At 32.5% G+C, this 20,230-nt stretch overlaps 5 protein-coding genes across 5 annotated transcripts; 1 reads left to right on the top strand and 4 right to left on the bottom strand.

Moving 5' to 3' along the window:
• The first annotated feature begins 3,419 nt into the window (after window positions 1-3,419).
• LOC120140763 (pentatricopeptide repeat-containing protein At2g36240) lies at window positions 3,420-5,281 on the top strand. Its single transcript, XM_039155742.1, is given in 1 exon segment — window positions 3,420-5,281. A coding segment is annotated over 1 exon segment (1,467 nt). The 5' UTR covers window positions 3,420-3,522; the 3' UTR covers window positions 4,990-5,281.
• A 962-nt stretch (window positions 5,282-6,243) lies between these two features.
• Window positions 6,244-8,379, bottom strand: LOC120140929 (tetraspanin-8-like). Its single transcript, XM_039155916.1, has 2 exons — window positions 7,840-8,379; window positions 6,244-6,522 (listed from the first exon to the last, which is right to left on the bottom strand). Exons 1-2 carry the CDS (start codon window positions 8,377-8,379, stop codon window positions 6,244-6,246), a joined length of 819 nt encoding a protein of 272 aa, XP_039011847.1.
• A 449-nt stretch (window positions 8,380-8,828) lies between these two features.
• On the bottom strand, window positions 8,829-12,415 carry LOC120140765 (plant cysteine oxidase 3-like). The gene is made up of 6 exons (XM_039155744.1): window positions 12,129-12,415; window positions 10,670-10,812; window positions 10,132-10,294; window positions 9,315-9,509; window positions 9,021-9,154; window positions 8,829-8,988 (listed from the first exon to the last, which is right to left on the bottom strand). Exons 1-5 carry the CDS (start codon window positions 12,349-12,351, stop codon window positions 9,036-9,038), a joined length of 843 nt encoding a protein of 280 aa, XP_039011675.1. The 5' UTR covers window positions 12,352-12,415; the 3' UTR covers window positions 8,829-8,988; window positions 9,021-9,035.
• Window positions 12,416-13,030: 615 nt separating this feature from the next.
• LOC120140766 lies at window positions 13,031-15,983 on the bottom strand. Its single transcript, XM_039155745.1, has 4 exons — window positions 15,746-15,983; window positions 13,712-13,815; window positions 13,541-13,595; window positions 13,031-13,455 (listed from the first exon to the last, which is right to left on the bottom strand). Exons 1-4 carry the CDS (start codon window positions 15,955-15,957, stop codon window positions 13,323-13,325), a joined length of 504 nt encoding a protein of 167 aa, XP_039011676.1. The 5' UTR covers window positions 15,958-15,983; the 3' UTR covers window positions 13,031-13,322.
• Window positions 15,984-17,461: 1,478 nt separating this feature from the next.
• Window positions 17,462-19,647, bottom strand: LOC120140635 (protein MIS12 homolog). Its single transcript, XM_039155604.1, has 4 exons — window positions 19,443-19,647; window positions 19,294-19,351; window positions 18,473-18,589; window positions 17,462-17,614 (listed from the first exon to the last, which is right to left on the bottom strand). The coding sequence occupies exons 1-4, from the start codon at window positions 19,562-19,564 to the stop codon at window positions 17,477-17,479; spliced, it is 435 nt and encodes a 144-aa protein (XP_039011535.1). The 5' UTR covers window positions 19,565-19,647; the 3' UTR covers window positions 17,462-17,476.
• Window positions 19,648-20,230: the final 583 nt, after the last annotated feature.

Raw genomic sequence — 20,230 nt, 5'->3', positions numbered from 1 at the left:
AGGGGAAGGGATTTTATTTTAATTAATTCTGGCAAACTTGACCCATTATTAGTATTGATTTGTCCGACTCGAAATTCGATATAAACCTGTTTATAGTGATTTAAACTTGATCTGAAACCCGAGCCAAAGCAATCCAAACATAAACGATCGAATTTTAGTTACACCAAAATTAAGTTTAACCCAAAATAATCTGAATCGAAATTAACTCAAATTGAAACTAACTAAAATTGAAATTAATCATAGTAGAAAGTAAACTGAACCAAAAATAACATCTGAAACTAACCTGAACTGAACGTAACATTTAAAAGTAATCCAAACCAAAAATAATCATAATTTATTTTACCCAAATTCAATATGAATCAAATACCGATCCGATTTTAATCCGATAATTGAATCAAAGTGATCAAATAATTTATTTTTATTCATAATTTAAAATTGAAATATTATTAATACTATAATATTATTTATAAAACTGTTAAAACCAATATCTATTCGTATATAATTAATTTATTATTTTTATTCAAATTTAATAAAAATATTATATTTTAATTAAATAATAAAAATTTAGTTGAAAATTTTAATTAATAATAAAATTAATAATATTTTTTTATTCTTTCACTAAACAAATCATATCGTAAACTTTTCGAATCGAATTAATACAAAAAAGTTAAAAACTCTAACATATCTTATAAATCGGATTCAAGTTAAGTTATCATTGCCAAATGATTATTAAAATCGAATAAAATTAAGCCTAAATGATAAGATTTATAAACCAAAAAAAGTTTTTTTTTACAATAATATATCAACAATTATTATATATATACTTGATCGGTCTCGTATCTAAATCAACTCAAATTGACCCAAAAATCAACCGATTGAGTATATACCTAACCCGAAAATAAACCGATTCGATATTGATTAAACCAAAAAACAATCAATTTGATATTGACCTGACCCAAAATTAATTTGATCCGATATTAAACTGATTCGATATTCGATCAACCCGAGTTACCATAGACAATAACTAAATTCAAATCAGACTCGATCCGACCCGAATAAACTGAATCGAATATAAACTTGATCTAGAAGTGATCCGACTCGAAATGACCCGATCTGAATCTGATCCAAATAACTCATTTGCCACATCTACTTTTAATTAATTGTTACATCATTAATTTGTTTTTTTTTAATTACACAAATAGTCTCTCAACTATAATACGTTGCTTTATTAAATCTTCGACTATTAAGAATTAAAAAATAATATTTTTATTATGTGATGGTGCTTTGTTGAGTCGTTCTATTGTTAAATATTATAAAGTGAACACTCAACTATTTATATGTTTCAAACTCATACTTTTCGTTAAAAAAGTGACAATTATCTGGAAGTTAACATATTGACTGAGATATGATAAAATATAATATTATACTTGTTTAAACTATATTTTGTGGATTAATTTTCATTTATATTATATCGTCGAATTAGTATTTGAAATATTATGTCGTCGAGTGAGTGTTTGAAACCAACGACGTTGTCAGTAGATATCATTAGAATATGATATTATCATATCTCGATCAACAAATTAACGTACAACTTAGACAATCGTCAATTTTTAATGAAAAATGACGAGTTTAGAACCTATTATGAATAGTCGGTGACTATTGATAACTTTTAATAGTCGCTAACTCAATAGAATATAACCCTATAATCAGAGAACAATTTTATAATTTTTAATAGTTGATAGACTCAACAAAATAATACTTTATAATCGAGGTATTATTTATATGTTTATTTTATTATTTAAGTCATACGATTATTTTATAAATTTTTTTATAGTGTATTCAATAATAATAATAATAAAAGGCTTAATTCCCAAATAAGTGCCTAAACTATACATTTTTTCCCGAATATATGCCTACAATATTTTTTGGCCAATCTAGGTACCTAACGTTACAAACGTTACTACTTTAGATACTCGGGCTGTCAACGATGTTAATTTCTTTCGTTAAGTGACACATGTCATAATTTGATAATTTTAAAACTTCTTTTATAAAATTTTAAAAAAATATATATATTTTTTTAAAAAAAAAGAAAACTTATAAATTTTGAAATAACTCCAAAACTTTAAAAACATTCATTTCAACCTCTAAATCCACGCCGCCATTTGCCGTTGACGAAGCTTCACCTGACATCACCTCCCACCGCGACCAAAATCCCTATGAAATCGCGATCCCACGCAATTTCAATGACCAATCGTCGACAACTACGACGACATATAACTAGGATGATGGCAGAGACTACGTTGGTGATGGTGATCGTGGTCGGAAAAGACGTCGGTGACAGATTAGTGTTAGAATTTGGATATTTTAAAGATTTTGAGAAATTTTTTTTAATTTAAAAGAAAACATAGTTTTTTTTTTATAAAATATAGTAATTTTTTATTTTTTAAAAAAATTATAAATTTTAAAATTATCAAATTGTCACACATATTACTTACCATAGAAAACTAACAACCATTATGTTTAAGACACCTAAATTGGTCAATTTGTAATGCGATGGCACAAAAAAATACTGTAAGTATCAATTTGAGTAAAAGGGGTATAGTTAGGGGTGTGCATTATTGAATATCAGATATTATCTGATCCGAATTTTTGAATATTCAAAAATTTCAGATACCTTAAGTAATGATCCGTATCTGATCCGAAAAAATTGAATATCCGAAATTTCTAATATTCGGATCCGAATATGTTTTTTTTGCAAAAAAAAAAAAAAAAATCAAAAAAATAACAGAAATTAAAATATACATATTTGCTTGTTTTCCAACAATTTGTTTATATAATTACATGTCTCACTACAATTAAAATTTTAAATAACATACTACAATAAAATAGTCCCCTAAATGTTAAATAGCATAAAGTAGTGTACATTAACAACACAATTGTTGAAATTGATATTTTGATATACCAAATAAATTTGTTAATTAATTTTTATAAATTTTAAGATTATATTCGATTCAATTATTTGAATATATATATTTATTACTTAAAGTTTAAAACGTCAATTTTTACTCTTTATTCAAATGAAAAATTGAGATCTATATTGGAAATATTTTTGAAATAATTTTTACTAAAGGTTTCGAACTTTAATCGAGTCAAAAACTCAATTTTTACTAAGTAGTACCGATACTGCCCAAAATTTTTTCGGGTTTTCGAATAATATGAACATGATTTTTTATTGATCCGTATCCGATCCGATAATCCAGAAAAAAAAATCAGATACTCGATCCGAACTATCCAAAAATTGAAAAATAAATCAGATATCCGAATTTTTTGATCTAACCAATAGATCAACTGATCGGATCAGATGGATTTTTTTTTTGCACACCCCTAAGTATAGTCATGGGTGGGCTTCAGAACTTACCCAGAATCGGAAAACAATCCCTCCGTCACTCTATGTAGCTTCATTCCAATTTATCTTCTCCTGATTTACAAATCGACAAGCTTTACAGTGATCCAAGAACAGTTATGAAGAAGAGGAAGAACCTCGTTAAATCTCTCCAAAATCCTCCATCGAAATGCCCACAATCACTCTCTCAACAAGCACCAACGCCTTCCCTTTCTCTCTTCCCCTCAACACCCCAACCCCATCACCAGAACCAACTCATCTCCTTCCTCAAAGCTCACCTCCTCACCAACCATCAACCATTAACCCCCAAAACCCTCCTCCACTTCCTCAAAACCAAGCTCCACCATCACCCCATTTTCACCCACTACGGCTTACAAGTCTTCTATTGGGCTGCCACCGTCGACGACACTTTCCGCCACGACCACTCCACTTTCCTCTGGATGGCTCACTCTTTGGCTTCCTCTCACCGGTTCTCTCCGCTTCGTTCTCTTCTTACTTTCATAGCCGCCAACCCTTGCCCTTGCTCTCCAGGTATCTTCTCTTGCCCTGAAATGGAACCGCTTTTCCGTTCCGTTATCGATGCTCTTTGTAGATCTAGGAAGTTGGATGATGCTGTTTTTGCCTTCGAAACCATGAAGAAATTGATCGATGGGAGGCCTGGTGTTGTTATTTACAATGTTTTGATTAACGGGTATTTGAAAAATGGGGATTTTGAGGAGGCTTTGAGGTTTTATAAGAGGATGGAAATTGAAAGAGTGAAGCCGGATGTGTGTACTTTTAATACTCTGATTAGTGGTTATTGTAGGAATGGGAAATTTGAAATGGGATTGAAGTTGTTTAGGGAGATGTAGGAGAAAGGCTGTAGGCCTAATGTGGTTAGTTTCAATACTTTGATTCAAGGGGTTTTCAGAGAAAGAAAGGTCGATGAAGCTATTGAGATGGCGAACGAGATGATTCGGTCCGGGTGTGAATTTTCCTTGGCAACTTGCGAGATTTTGGTCAATGGATTGTGTAAGGAGGGGCGGGTTTTGGAGGGATCTGATTTGGTCATCGATTTCTTTAGGAGGGGACTTCTGCCAAAGGGGTTTGATTGTTGTAGTTTGGTTGAGAAGCTTTGTGGTAAAGCGGATGTTGGTAGAGCATTTCGGGTAGTTAATGAGTTATGGATGAAAGGAAATGTTCCGAGTTTGATTGCTTGTACCACTTTGATAGAAGGTTTGAGGAGATCCCAGAGAAGAGATGACGCGTTTGAATTGATGGAAAAGATGCTCAAAGACAGTATTGTTCCGGATATCGTGACTTTTAATTGTCTTATGCAAGATCTCTGTGATTTGGGAAGAACAATGAATGCGGACAAATTTAGATTGTTGGCTTTGACAAAGGGTTTAGAACCAGATGAGATGACTTATAACATTTTGGTGTATGGATATACGAGAGATGGAAGAAGAAAGGAAGGTGAAAATTTGGTGGATGAGATGTTGGATAAAGGATTTATACCCGACATCGCTACATATAATAGGTTGATGGATGGCCTCTCCGATTCTACAAGTTCAACGTTGAAGAAAGTTCGTGCCGTTCACAGATGAGAATGAGTTGCGATTCACAGGTGAAAATTGGTGTTACTTGGTCAAGGCAATCTTATTTGCACTGCAAGAGCCACTTCAGAGAGCACAAAATGGGATACTTGGTGGTGGTCACTGAGTATAATCGGTTGATCAAAGCAATCTTCTGCTTTATAACATTCTGAAGCTAGCTACCGAGCAAGGGCACATAGATGGAATTGGATCTTCCTAAGTGTGCAGAAATCTGAAATTCGACAACAAATCTTCTACTGAAACTGAAGCATGGGATGCTATGCGATGTTACAATTCACTACAGTATTTGGTTATCTGTGCTTTTCCTATTCATACGATTGGCTTAACGCCATTATTTGCTAACCGGAACATCACTACGGTATTTGGTTATCTGTGCTTTTCCTGTTCATATGATTGGCTTAACGCCATTATTTGCTAACCGGAACATCACTACGGTATTTGGTTATCTGTGCTTTTCCTGTTCATATGATTGGCTTAACACCATTATTTGCTAACTGGATGGCCAACCGAAGGACAACTGACTTGTTGCAGAGAATTGGCTAAACATTGGAGTTTAGGATGCCAAGGAAACAAATAATCGGGGTGATTACAGATTACTGATAAAAACCATCAACTTGCACGGTATGTTGCACGGATTCTCTACGTTTGTTTACATACACGAGTCCAAAGCAATTCTGGGTAGGGTATAAGAGTAGAATCCTCCAAACATAGGTAAAACTTAGAAAAACGAATATACCCGTCTCAAACAAATATCTGTATGACATTCACTCTCTAGTCCAGGTAACATAGCTTGAACTTTCATGGTCGAAATCGAACCATAGTCGTGCTAGACTCCTAACAGCATGCTAGGAGTCGCTACACATTTCATTTTGATATACTTTCACCTTGTGGATTGGATTACCTTTGGATTATGATATTACTCGGTTCTTCCCAATTGTTTAACTACTTTTCCTTCCTGGTAGGTGGAATTGAATTATACTTTTTTATGGGAGCCAAAATGTAATTTTGCCACTGTATTAATTTATAATAAATTACACAATAGTACCCTCAAAATAATAAAAAATAACATAAAAGTCACATAGATAACGAATAGATATATTTGTTTTATAAAATAGCATTACATGTAAAAACCTGTGATTTTACAATACAATGTGTGTGTGTGTGTGTGTTTGAGTTTATTATTTTAAAATTTTCCATAATTTAATTATCTTAAAAAGTAATTATTATATTATGTTGTATAAGCTATTAGAAGCAAAAAGCACAACAGCCAAGAATATAAATGAAAACTAAGACTAATAAAAGTATCATATTGAGCTGTGCCAATAGCCTCCATTCCTTGGCAAGGTTGTTGATAACTCCTCCTTTGCAAGTATGGCAGTCGAAGCATAGCTTCTTTACACCATTGCTCCACTTCGGGCAGTCTTCGTTGTTCGAATTCGCCGATGCTCCCTTTTTGGGTATTTCCCAGTATGTATCTTTCTTCTTCGAGAACGCGCATGCATCTGGTGGCTTGCAACACCCGGCCTGAAATATGATTACAGTCGTAATAAAAACCCAGATCTTAATCGGTTGATTCATGCAGCTACGACCTTTAAGAGATGGCTTTGAACAGCTTCACGATTATCAATATTATATATATTACCATGTAAATATTTTAAATTGTCAATTAAATTTAATAACTTAATTGATCATCTTATTTAGTTTTAAATATATTTGTAAAATGTAAAAATAGTCAAGAAATATATTAAAATCTTGTTTGAAGCTGAACAATGTTAGATCTTGTCAAAACAGCTTAGGGTTCTAGTTGAACTTTCCAAAATTTGAAAAAAGTCTAATAAAATTTTCAAAACGATTGTAAGGTTTAATGTAAACTTCTGAAAATAGAAAACAAAATTAAAGGTCTAATTAAAATTTAAAAAATAAGAGGCTTGCTGAGAATTTGATAAAAAAAAAGTTAGGAGTGTAATTTAAAATATTTGGAAATATTGGGGTAAATAAAAATTTCTAAAATATTTAGAGAGACTTGACTAAAATATAAGATTTTTGAAGAGTTTAAAATAAATTTTCAATTTTTGAAGTGTAAGGCCTTTCGACTCTCGTAGGGATGAATGGATATGGGAGGAGCAGGTGTCTCAACTCAAAATTTAAATGTAAACGCATGTTGTTAATGTGTTTTAGTTTTTATATTTTTATATTTAGTTTTTCTTTTAAGTGTTTTAGATTTTTAACATTTTATTTTTTAATTAAAATAGGTTCTGGATGTAAATTGTTAATTGACTAATTATTAATATAACATTTTCAAATGTGTTCAATTACTGACATGACACATGATATATCATCATTTTAGGTGATATGATACATGTCATATCAACAATTAAACACATATAAAAATATCACGTCAGTAACATGTGTTGAAAGTTAGTCAACTAACAGTTTCTGTCCAACATGATCCATTTTAATAAAAAACTAAAACGTTTAGAGTTAAAATACTCTAAAAAAATGGAGAAAAAATATCCATTTGTGTCAGCATTGGATATAAATTTTATCATTATGCCAAAATTGGAGACATATTTAATTTATCTAGATGTTTGATGAGTTTTTATATATTCTAAATTTTAAGATAAAAAATTATCTAATATAAAGAAACTTTATAGTATTTATCCTAATTATATATAAAAATATTATAATAATGATCTAAATTAGATCAAATCCAATATTTATTACTTTATACTTTACTTTGTCCTATTAAATTCTCTCTTCTCCAAATTCAAATTTTAAGCCAAACTATTTGGTAGGGTGACTTTGACTGGCTATAAATTATATGAATAAATATATATATACCTTTAACTTAGTGAGGCTCTGGTTGGCCACCGTAGGGAAGCTCTTGTTGACAAACATCATAAAACTAAAATGAACATCGACAGTGTGTTCCTCAGCGGTGCAAACGCCGGAATCAATGAGGCAGCTCTTTATCTTCTTCCAGTTTTCCTCATTGTTTACTTTGTTGTCCAACCAGTTTGACAAACCCGATGGCGTCTTTGTCTGGACCACCTTCTCGCCTTTATCGTACACTTGGCCGACGGCTTTGTTGGTGACGGAGAAAACGAAGATGGTGAAGCCGAAGATTCCGACTATCAAGATGGACAAGAGGATCAAGTAAACGCACATGCTGCTGCTGCTGCTGCATGCGGTTGCCATTAAACCTACAATTGAAACTAAAACCAAAAGGCTGCCGATTATCAGAAGCGGATCGGTTAAAGCTTTACCGCAGTCGTCGGCATCTTTGACGCTGAGGTAGGCGCCGGAAGCTAATAAACATATGCCCAATGAAAGCAATGCGCTGTTTACCAGACCTAATATGCAATTGCAGATGCAATTCATTGTTTCTTTCTTCAAACAGAATTCTCGTCTTCTTCTTTATAATAACATTTGCTGGGTTCTCCTTCTTTCTTTTCTTTTTTCTATTTTTTTAAATTTTTTGAAAGTTTTTTGTTTATAAGAGAAATGGGGAGACGCAACGAAAGAGAGAGAACTCATGAAACATGCTCGACTGTTTATAACTAAGGTTGTTTTTTTCCTTGTCATCGATGAGTCGAGTTTGAACCATTGTTTAATTTAGGGCAAATTATATTATAGGTTAATATATTATGTTTAGGTAACTGGTTTAGCTATTAAATTTTTAAATTTAACAAAATGATCATCAAATTGTTATAAAATAATTTTTAAATTTATCAAAATTTTATAATTATTACAACTCGTAATGATCATTTTATAATAATTTGATAAATTTAATTAAAAATTGAAAGATTCAGAGGAAACACCATCGAAGCTAGTAAAAGGTGAAGATCACTGATCATACAGCCTAGTGAGAAATTTTAAGATTGTACAACTTTTAAGGTTACAAATTTGACCTCATTGAATGAGCATTTCTTATTTGCATGTGGTTAAGGCCATGGCTGTCTTCTCAGAGCTGTCCATAGGTTCAGGCCAAAGAACTGATCTAACATCTATCCACCAACCGCTGCCCGTACTGAAAGCTACACCCGAATAGATGGGCCGACATATACACCTGACCGCATGTATAGATCGTCCGGTGTTTCGATTTCCGAAAGCCAAGCATACTCTTCCTTTCCGTTGCTTATCTGAGCTCCATTTCCTGCAGAATCAGCAGAATGATTCTTTTTAACAAATTTGATTATTTGCAATCAAAGTTGCTCAAGACAGAAAATTAAGTCAAGAAAAAGCTGTTGCACAATGCCATGCAAAAATTAAAAAAAGAAAAAGAAATCCATGAGCGACAAGAATGGTTAACTTACCAAAGGTGGAATACGGAACATAGTAAGTGCATTTTCGACCTAGATCTTCTCTGTAAGGAGGAGCAAGTACATCGAGCACTGCACAAGGGGTGACAGCGGTAAAGCAATGCAGATTTCCCCCACTTTTCGGGTACAAAACTGAGGTTCCGCACGGTGCAGTTAAAACTTTATCGGCCACCAATCTTGCTAACCTTACTGCCAAAAGAAATTCTGTAATAAATTTCTGCCCTAAAAGAAACAGAATCATACTGAGCTAACACGAACCGATCTGACACCACAGAGCATTATCATCTCAACCAACTTAAAAGAAACAAACTATTTATCACGAGAAAGAGAATGTTGAGAAGTCAAGCAGCCAGTTCATGAAGATGGTGGTCAGGAAAGTATTGCAAGATAAACCCGCAGCTAGGTTACTCCGACTCAATTTTTCTTGTATAACTCCTCTCCAACAAATACATCACATGATTGGGGAAATACGGCTCTTTATAGACCCTCCAAATACAGGTAAACTAAGAAAAAGATTAAACAAACCCGTATTTGACGCATGACCGTATCCGATACTCATACCCGAGTTTGAGTAACATAGACTCAAAGAACTTATGGTTTCAAGACATACTCGGTATATCTCTCTTCTTTATATATCATAGCTGAGCTATTTGATGGTATCAAATGTTCGTATGTACCATTTCCACAGAGTGAATGAAGGTTGGCAATCTTGATGGGAGGTTTTATAAAAATAACCAAACTAAAACTGCCATTCGTTGCCAGCATGATGTCATGATAATTGTTACGTAAAAAATGTATATTAAAATCAAACCTTGAGGGCAACCTGGCTCCTGGCTTTCCTTGATGCATGCTGGTTCAACCCAATCATAAGCTTTCACGAACATAGAACCGTAAAGAACTTTGCTGAATACAGTCATCCCAGGATGGTCATGCAATGGAATAACAGCAGAAGTAGGAAAGCAGAATATACACATCTGCATAGAGCATAATTTGTTCAAGAAACTATTACTGAAGTACAAAAATACTATAACATTAAAGAGTGCAATTTTGTCAGCTGGATTTTAAACAAACTATGGTTCAGCAGCGGACAAAAAACCAGTATTATTGTTGTGGTATCCATACCTCCAAAAGAGGCCTATGGAAACTCAAAACAGAAAAAAGAAACAATTTAAAATTTTATATCTATATAGCTACAACCACATGGACATGGACGCAACAGAAAGGTGCATATAAGACCTGAAATGGAAACCTTGAAATGAAAATATCTGAAGGAGGATTGATCATATGAAACTCCGAAGAGAGGGGCAAGAAAACATAAGGGTAAATAAGATTTATATTGTAAGGCTCACCGTAAAACTATCACATTCATGAATGTCCACATACGTTATTGGTTGAGCCCATCGAGCCACTCTATTCAGTCCAAAAATTCCATGGCCTCGATCATCGTTTGGACTTTCCTCTTTAAGTCCAACATCGGCAGGGACAATTGTGTCTGTAAAATGACATAGATAAAATAATATTAATCATAATTCCATTCTTAAAAAGTAGCAATATCACTCATTAGAATTGACACAAAACGGATGAGTTCCATCGACCTCAAAACTTTGGAAAGCCAATTACCTATACGATTATGATCCAATTCCGTTTTGACATCATTAAGACAAATGTGAATTCAAGACTGCATAATTATAAATCCTATACATTGCCATTGACTGCCAGATTTTCTATTACTCATTCCTCATTCATCTTTGTCAATCTACAATTACATTGGTCGCCCATGTTACTCTGATTTGGATGTGAGAGTGGGTATAGATGTGTGTTCGATACGGATTTGTTCAAGTTTTTCCTTGTCTTTACTCTTTAGAGCGTCCTTAGAGGATCTCCCCATACTCATGGCTAGATATGTGTAGGACATGACACCTTATACTTCTAGCAACTTTTGGAAGCTATAAGAAGCTAAACCAATACTCAAAGCTAGTTCACAACAATTTTAAAAATTAAACACAGTACATTTTGTAAAAATAAACAGCATGTTTGCAGTTGGAAAATCTCTTAACAGACATATTTCAATTTCACAATAAAGGGTTAAATGACCGAATATCATTATCATCGCTTAACTTTCTGTAAATAAACAGCACATTCGCAAGTAAAATATCTCTTAGTGTTACTTTTCTACATTTGGATTAGGCGGTTAAGGTTACCCGACTGAAAATCTTTATCATCAACAAACATCAAAATCCGATTCAATAATCAATGGTTTAAAGCCATCATAACAGAGTCAAATGGATAAGAATCATATCTTTGACACATTACGAAACTCATCTTGTGACATAAGTCCAAACAAACATCTTTCCCTCTTGAAGACCATCTTATTCAACAGAACTAAACCACAAAACCAAGCTCTAACAAAGAACATAAATTTCACGGAAAAGAACATAAATTGAAAGAAAAAAGAACGAAAACCATTTTCTCCTGCCAACTTGGTTTCTCCATAATTAAACATTTCAGCCACAATCAGCCCAGAACTTCTAGTCTTCTTATAGTTGATTCAGCTAAAAAAAACAATAATTTCATCACTTAACATCCTTCTTTTTTTCCTCTAATAAGCCAGTTCAAACAAAACTCAAAAATATTCACAAGATTCAATTTCCCTCCGTTCTAAAACCCTAATCAAACCAAACTTTTACACAAAACATCACAATATACAAAACCCAAATGCAGAATCCCCGAAAACTTTGACATGCTAAAAAATTATGAATAAAAAAATCAACAAAAAGGAGGGGAGGGTAATAATGAAAAAAGAAATACCCAGAAGAGAGCAGAGTTTGTGGACGGGTTGAGAAGGAGCAGAAGACAAGCCTGAAGGTGTAAAAGTGGATTTGCAGAGATCATAAAGAAGCTGCACTTTAGGAGAATTGGTGTTGCTCATAGCCATATATAGCTTTTGCTTTGGAATATAGAGAGCAGAATGTGCTTTCTGCTGTAGAAATACCATGGCCTTATCCGTTACTTTTTGGATCTCTGAGAACATTTTTTGGTATATTTTGGGTGCAATTCTTTTTCCCCTGGTTTTTAGAAGATTTCTGCTAGTGGTTTTCAGAATCACAGCAAACTGCTGTGATGTGTGTGATGATTATTACACCTGGCTTCGGTCCAAATCGGGCGTTAATACAACTTTATAATTGATAATTAAAAGATGAATAAAGTGCATTAAAAACCCACTTAATTATATTTAAACAATGTTTTTTATTACAAAAATTAAATTTTTAAAAATATCATTAAATTATAAAAATAATCAATATCATAATATGATAAGTTGAATATATTAAATTAATGATTATTTTATAGCATATCGATGAAATTTAATGGTTACACTGATTATATAGTATAATTTGATGACTCTAATATATATCATTCTTAAAATTTTACAATATATAAATAAAAATATTTATAATCTTTCCATAAATATTTATATTATGTTTATTATCAAAATATACACATATTAACAAAACTTTAATTTAATCAACATTGTTGCTTTTATGATAATTTAGAGCCTGTAATTGAGCTCACTTTCATAAATAAATTAAAAATATTTATACGTATATTAAATTCAAATATATTTAAATACAATTATTTTTAATAGGAGAAACTATAAATAATTTAAATACATAAAAAAACCTTATTTAAACCGAATTTATCTTTCATTTACCGGTCCGCTTTGATTCGAGTCGTGTGGCTTATGGAAATGTGGTTGTCGTTATGTAGTCTTGGGCCAACATTTTTTATGAATGACTGGCATCCTTAAGCTACGCTCAAAGTTTAAATTGCTCCCTAAACCTTAAAACATTCTAATCAAACCTTCAAACTATCAATATGTTTCAATTAGGTCCTTCCATCAGACAAAAAACCTACTTAAGCATTGATTCTAAACACGTGTGCACATACTGCATGGACATTTTGGATCCGACAAGTAAAAAAGCAGATTGTTAGGGTATGAAACTATCAGCAATTCTTCTTGAGTGAAAGTTTGCCATTTGGCACGTTAGTTAGAGTTTGTGGCTCGGAAACTGAACCACCGTTGCCGGGGTCCTCGAATGCATGAACCGGGTCTGCAAATGATCTAGTGCAAGGCCACCTACACAAAAGATGTTAGAATGGCATATCCATTTCATGATTCAGCAACAGAGCAATGGAAGTGTTGAAAGAAAGTTCATCCCTACCGGCTCGATAATATGGTCTCGTTATCTATAGTTGTTTTTTCGTCAAAAATGTTGCCTGAAAGAATAAAAACAATAGAAATCATGTTTATTTGTTCTTTTCTATATGCATATCGCACTGGCAGATACTATGTAAAGTTCGAAGAAGAATAAAATAGGAGAAGCAATGTATACCTCCATAGAAATTCTTCTTTGAGAAATATTTTGCCAACAACCGACGAGTGTAGTCTGCCTCGTATTTCTTGTACTTCTCGATGTGTTCCGGATCATCAAGTATCCTAACCAAATGGGAGCATATCAAAATAGAATCACCCTTTTAATAGTACAAAGAAAATATTCAAGATGCTAATCCAAGCTCAACACACCCATATGATTCATGTACGGAGCACTACCATAATTAAACAACTCTTTCTCTAGGCAGTGCGTTCATTCACGACAAAATTAAGAGTATTATTTATAAGATTTTGCTCCAATCTCTTTACATCAAGGCATTTGCTTCTCATGCATTTAATCAATAAGGTGTGATTCAGAGAACAAATTTATGCTCAAATGTTACTGAAGATTCAATGAAGTATATATCTGCTTGCATACCAATGCATGAACAGCACCGCTGATCATTTTCAGTCACTTCAGAGTTACAATATATTCTAAGCAATTCAAAGAATACATTGTAACATGATCGCTCTAGCATTAGTCATAACTTACCTTACTGAGACTCGGTGCAAGTGTCAAATGCTGGTATATGTTTAATTTTTTCTATGCTCTTTTCGTATGTTAGGAGGGACATTGGAGGGTTATATTATATGATCCCATACCCACACCCCCACCCAGAAATGTGTAGGACACGATTATTTCAAGAAAAGTGAAGAGTGGGAACAACAAAGTCTCCAACTACAAATCAGTCAAGATTTACACACCCTAAAGAAAATTATTCAACAATATACTGTTCCGTAATCTACCTAGAATGTGAATACTAGCATAACATAGTTTAAACAAAAGATGCCCCTATAACTGATTTGTGAATCGTCCATATTTGAACTGAAAACCTTTTTTAAGCAAAAGCAGACGTCATAACACGAAAGAAAGTAAAACATTGATATGCCCAAAATACAACAATTCTAACAATCATTTCCTGGAAAAGGAAACAAATATTTCCATTTATATCGCAGGAACACAGGGCAAGAAAGGATCAAAAGAATTGTACTGGAAAATTTAATATATAAACAGCAAAACCTTCATTGACCATTTTTATTTCAATGAAATGGTAAGCTTCACGTCCTGCAACAAGTTTCAAAAACTGCAGAGAAATATTTAGGTCACCTATTCTCGAGACTTCGCTCACATTTTAAGAATTACTAGGCATTGGTGAACTAATATGTAGTTTGTAGGGAAAGTTTTTATCCCTGAAAAATTCTCACCAACTATGTCCTATAGGAATCATTGAATCGATGTCAACGAGTCTTAGTTTCAAGAGGCTCGTAAACAGAAAACATCTCGAAATAATAATGGGGCAAGAGATTCAATTAACCAAGGTCTAGAAGCTGAAATTTCACTCTATCCATCAATAGGCCTAGCCAAGGCTCATAAATGGAAAACATCACAAAATAATACCCGGAGCAAGATATTCAATTAACCTAGATTCAGAAGATAATTTTAACTGAACCGTTAATAAGCTTAGAAATGGCATTTATATCTCGACCCAAATAAGCCACACTCACTTGTATCTAACTTAACCAAATCAATAACGAGGAGGATTTTCTTCTAATGATCACAACTATTCATTCTGCAACTTTGTTTTATATATTTCATCAAAATTGACAAAATATTAAACTCCTAATTTCATTTTTTTATATTTTGATTTAAAAAATTATCCAAATATACAGGATGCTATATACCAATAACTGACTCAAGTCTAATGCGTTTTTTCCCTTCAAAATCATTCACTTAAACTGGAAATTACTGTTCCAGAATTGGGTTCAATCAAGGTTACAATGAAGCAATTACTTACACGTTCATCAGTGGAATTTTACCTGAATTTAGAAAGTTCATCAATGAAAAAAAATAGTAAAGGTGACAAAAAAAGACCAACCTACACTGAAACAAAAGTAGAACAATTATAAAATAGAGCTACACTGATAGGGAAAGCCGTATAAAGAAAAAAAACCCAGAAAAAATCAAATTTAAAAAGATTAGAAGAAACAAACTCACGCAAAATAATCAGCAATTTGAGGCTTTTGTTCATCGATATTGAACGTTCCATTTTCGTTGGCGGCGGTGTCAGGCTGGGTCTGAGGGGGCACAAGGGCGGAGGGAACGGCAGGGGAGGACTCAGAATGGGAAGCGGTCACGGAAGGTGGTGACGACGGCGGTGGTGGTGACGATGGCGGAGGTGGAGACGATGGTGGATTCGCGCTCGCCATGTTTGGTTTTCAGACAAAATTCAGGCTTCCCGCAAACCTACATTTTATCATTTTTCCGTACTTTTTGAAATGGATAAACTACAGGTCACTAATGTTTGAATAATTTTATACTTTTTGCCACTATTATTTAAAAAGTTACATTATGATTATTAATGTCATTAAATTATCAGTTTATGACTTCTCGGTTATTAATTTAATTAAGTAATAATAATAAATTATAACGCGACATTAACGAAAAGTTTAAAATTTGAGGACCAAAAACCATTTCATCAAATTATAAAACAAACTATTATTACGAATATTTTTTTATAAATTTGAGATGATTATAAGATAATATATATTCTAAAATCCCTCAACTATTTAAAAATGAAAGTTTAAATATCAATGTATATGTAATGCTCAAACCCAAGACCTCTAAATATAATAATCATTTCTTTAACCATTGATATCATTTGAAAAGTATTTATTATGAATAAATAAAAAATGAAAATTCAAACATCCATATATATGTAATGCTCAAACCCAAGACCTCTAAAGATAATAATCATATTTTTAATAATTAATATTATTTTGTTAGTGTTTATTATGAATAAATTAAATTAATGAAATTGAGTAATATAAATATAATTAAGAAATGATGTATGATTGATTCACCCATCTAAATGTTGACGCTTAATATTTTTTTATGTTGATTTTAATATTTATATTTAGAGTTTATATAATTTCTTCCAATAATATTATCTTGAATATTTAAATTTGAGTCTTCCAAATAAAAGTACATCGTGTCTTATCATTACATCCAAAATTCGTCGTTAATGTCTTAAATGTTTTATCTAAATAATAAATGAACTCCAATATGTATACTAATCATATTCAAAACTAGATTTCATTATCAGTTGACATAACTATTGCGGGGGCATAAAGTACAAGCTTTCGAGAATTAAATTAAAACAGAAATATAATATTTAAATTAATAAATACTAAATGCAATGATCTAATTTGAATTTTCTCTAGTCTGCTAGTTGAACCAATTTAAATTAGCTCTGATGGGTTTCGGTCATATAAATCGGACCGGACAAACTTTCGATTCTCGGTTCTTTATATAAATCGTACCGCACAAACTTTCGGACGACACAAAGAAGATGGGCGAAAGTCCACAATCCAAAAGGAAAGAAGAAGATGACACAAAGAGAGGACTCTAAGAGTTAACTGTAAAGGCCATATAGAACTAGGCAACATGACTACTTACCACGCACACAAATATATATAACATCTACATTTTCTTGAGTTCCGCTAGAAATTCTTGCATGTCATTCGACTTCGCATTCGAAAGGCCTGCATTTCGAATGAGAAAAAAGAACATGAAAGCACTAACTTGCCAACAGCTGTGCAGTCTGTTGGTTGGAGATGTTGGATCATAAACTCCAATGATTAGGACTCAAAGTCTCAAAAATTAACAGTTCAAAACTTCAAATACCAGAAAGCACTATCTCGTGGATTTAATGCAGTACTAGGCAACTTAAATTACCTTGAAACATGTCATGCACAGAGGTGTCTTCATATATTTGCAGTGCCTCATTAATAAGTCCAGCAAAATGCCCTCTTGAAACAGACTGTATTTCAAATTCTTTAAGTTCACTGCAGTCTCTCCCCCAACCTATGGAGAAGTTTAATTTTAGGCAGATTCAGTAGAGGGGAAAAACTTATATGCAAATAACCACTCCGAAAATATTGGCATATATCATAATGAAGTATTCCTCTCTCCAATGTAAGTTTATTCCTTAATGAATCCAATTCTGCGTCTACATCAGATTCAGATAGAGCATCTTTAATCATTGAAGACCTAGCAAGTAGCTCATCCTAGAAAGGAGAATACATGAGAATTCACAGTTATAACTAAAAACAAAGAAAATATTAACAAGGTATAAATAAAGTACAGCAAGTTTTTAACAAGTTAAGCGTGCACTTATGAAGAGTTCTCCATCTTTGTTTATTGTTTTTTCTAGACTTCCCTATTTTGTTAGCACATAGCAATTATTATATTTTTATAGTAAAAAAAATCATTAACTAAAAAATCAGAAATTTAGCTAGGAACTTCAAATTACTGCTAAATAGGCATCCCACATGAATTTGAAAAATAATCACCGACATTGTAATTCCATGGATTTTACTATACCTTGCACTATTTTGAAATTTTAGTTCCCAAAGCAACCTAAATGAGAATTCCTATTCTATCCATTATTCTATGCCATCTATGTTATACAATGAAAAACAGCTGCATATCCATAATATCAAAAAGGCTCCATGACTGTCCAATAGTTTAGTCTCAATTTTGTTCAGTATTCTGAACATTTTACACCATTTAAGTCCAGGGAATATCAAGTAATACACTCGACATGCATGATGCAACAATAAAACCCAATTCTCAACATGTAAGGATTTGCATACAAGTAATGCCGAACATATATATGTACCAAAAAAATTAAAGATGCTCAGAATCATAGCAATAACCTACATTTTTGGGTAAAGAAAAACCTTCAGGAATCATAAAACAATGGCGAAGACAGTACTCCCACATCGCAAGTCGCTTATCCAAACTTGATTGAATCATATTGCATATATAATTAATACCCTAAAGAAGAAGCAAAAACTCCAGAAAATTAGTGTGCCATTGAGAAGAGGATCAGGTCTTTAACTGTTACTATAACAGACTCAACCTTCCTCTCTCTTCGAAATATGGCAAAATTGTTACTTTTCCTGCATTCCCTAGTACTCCTCATTACTCAACCATATTTCTTCAATTCAATAATTTTAAACACTTAAGCTATACCTGAAAAAATGAATTCAAAATTTTGGGAGTGTTTCATTTATTGTATAAATTACAAGAATAAAATAAATATATGTAATATATATGCAGCAGTAAAAAAATCAATATGATTATATATTTGAAAGATATAAAAAACATTAATTTCAACTTCAAATTAACCAGTAAATCCGTATGCAATACATCTATAGATGTAAATGATAATCCTAAATGTTACATTTACATGTGATTTACTACATGATTTATACAATTTATGAAATCTATGTTTCCCCAAAGCAACTTCAATTTATTTTCATTCAAGAATTTGAAGGAAGAAAAATATGCACATATGCTTGAATTCTATAAACAAAGAGCAATCAACATGTGATACATGATTAACAAAATTAAGTCATCTAAATCTTCAATTTAAAGCAAATTAATTTGTGCAGCAACTATTATTGGCAAAATTCTTGAAACTATAAATCATTTTCAGCTCTAATAAATCAATAATTCAAATAAAAAATGCAGGTTACCTTAGTTAGATCATGGGAACGGTCGCTACCATCGGTTTTCAAAAGTTTGGAAGCCTCTCTGCATGTTTTCACCAAAATTTTACAAACCTTTAACTTGAGAAATGACAGGGGAAAATAATTAAAAAATGAAGAGAAATCGAGAGAGATACTGGAGATAGAAATCGAAAGCATCGTTGAGGAGATCATCAACTGTGTTCAGCGTTTCATTGATGAAAAGCTGGGGATTTAGGTTAAGAGAATCGAAAATTGCTTCGCTTTCGCTGCCTTCCATTTTCACAATCTCTCCCTTTTTTAGGGTTCTTAGTTCTAGTTCTCGCTTATTTCGAGTTTAAAATAGTTTTCGCTCGATTTTCCCGCCAAGTCGCAACAATTTTTTTAATTATTATTTTTCTTAATTATTACAATAAAAAAGTATTACAATATATTATCCATTTAGATTTTGTATAATTTAATGATAATACACACGATTGATACAATTATTCGATTCTATACCTTTATATAATATAATATATTTTTTTCAGTGCAATAAAAGTTCACTTATGTAATTTTTTTATACTCATAGCAAAATTATTTTCGTTTCCTTACTTATAATTGTATAATTTTCAGCTCTATATATTATGTATTAAATTAGAATAAAGTATAAAAAAGAATTATACAATTACAAGTACTCAGCTAAAAGGAAAAGAAATAGATTTTCACAAGAATTGCAACGAAAGCCCACTTGGGGCGCTGAACCTGAAACAGGGCTTCGACCGAGTTATAAGTCCAATCTCGAGGCCAACCGGCGCCCAAAACTATATAATAAAGAAACTATTGCTGAAAGTTTGTTCTCTCAATCGATGGCCCAAACAAATAGAATTTCGACCGCCACCACGGCAGCCTGGTCTATCTCCACGGGTCACCTACAAACTCACATGCATTATGCAAATAAATAAAT

The sequence above is a fragment of the Hibiscus syriacus genome, unplaced genomic scaffold (genome assembly GCF_006381635.1).
Source record: "Hibiscus syriacus cultivar Baekdansim isolate YM2019G1 unplaced genomic scaffold, ASM638163v2 tig00110788_pilon, whole genome shotgun sequence".
Taxonomy (NCBI): Eukaryota; Viridiplantae; Streptophyta; class Magnoliopsida; order Malvales; family Malvaceae; genus Hibiscus; species Hibiscus syriacus.
This window is presented reverse-complemented; position numbering and strand designations above follow the sequence as displayed.

Excerpts from the sequence above, each read along its gene's own strand:
- LOC120140765 (XM_039155744.1), bottom strand. The coding sequence starts at position 12,351 with ATGTTCTCAGAGATCCAAAAAGTAACGGATAAGGCCATGGTATTTCTA. Across the intron at positions 10,813-12,128 it reads CAAACTCTGCTCTCTTCTGG|ACACAATTGTCCCTGCCGAT; the intron begins GTATTTCTTTTT and ends GTCATTTTACAG. Across the intron at positions 9,510-10,131 it reads GGAGCCAGGTTGCCCTCAAG|TAAGGTTAGCAAGATTGGTG; the intron begins GTTTGATTTTAA and ends TTCTTTTGGCAG.
- LOC120140929 (XM_039155916.1), bottom strand. The coding sequence starts at position 8,379 with ATGAATTGCATCTGCAATTGCATATTAGGTCTGGTAAACAGCGCATTG. Across the intron at positions 6,523-7,839 it reads AGAGCCTCACTAAGTTAAAG|GCCGGGTGTTGCAAGCCACC; the intron begins GTATATATATAT and ends ATCATATTTCAG.
- LOC120140635 (XM_039155604.1), bottom strand. The coding sequence starts at position 19,564 with ATGGAAGGCAGCGAAAGCGAAGCAATTTTCGATTCTCTTAACCTAAAT. Across the intron at positions 19,352-19,442 it reads GCTTTCGATTTCTATCTCCA|AGAGGCTTCCAAACTTTTGA; the intron begins GTATCTCTCTCG and ends GAAAACATGCAG. Across the intron at positions 18,590-19,293 it reads GTTCCCATGATCTAACTAAG|GGTATTAATTATATATGCAA; the intron begins GTAACCTGCATT and ends CTTCTTCTTTAG.
- LOC120140766 (XM_039155745.1), bottom strand. The coding sequence starts at position 15,957 with ATGGCGAGCGCGAATCCACCATCGTCTCCACCTCCGCCATCGTCACCA. Across the intron at positions 13,816-15,745 it reads CAAATTGCTGATTATTTTGC|GATACTTGATGATCCGGAAC; the intron begins GTGAGTTTGTTT and ends CCATTTGGTTAG. Across the intron at positions 13,456-13,540 it reads GAGACCATATTATCGAGCCG|GTGGCCTTGCACTAGATCAT; the intron begins GTAGGGATGAAC and ends TCTTTTGTGTAG.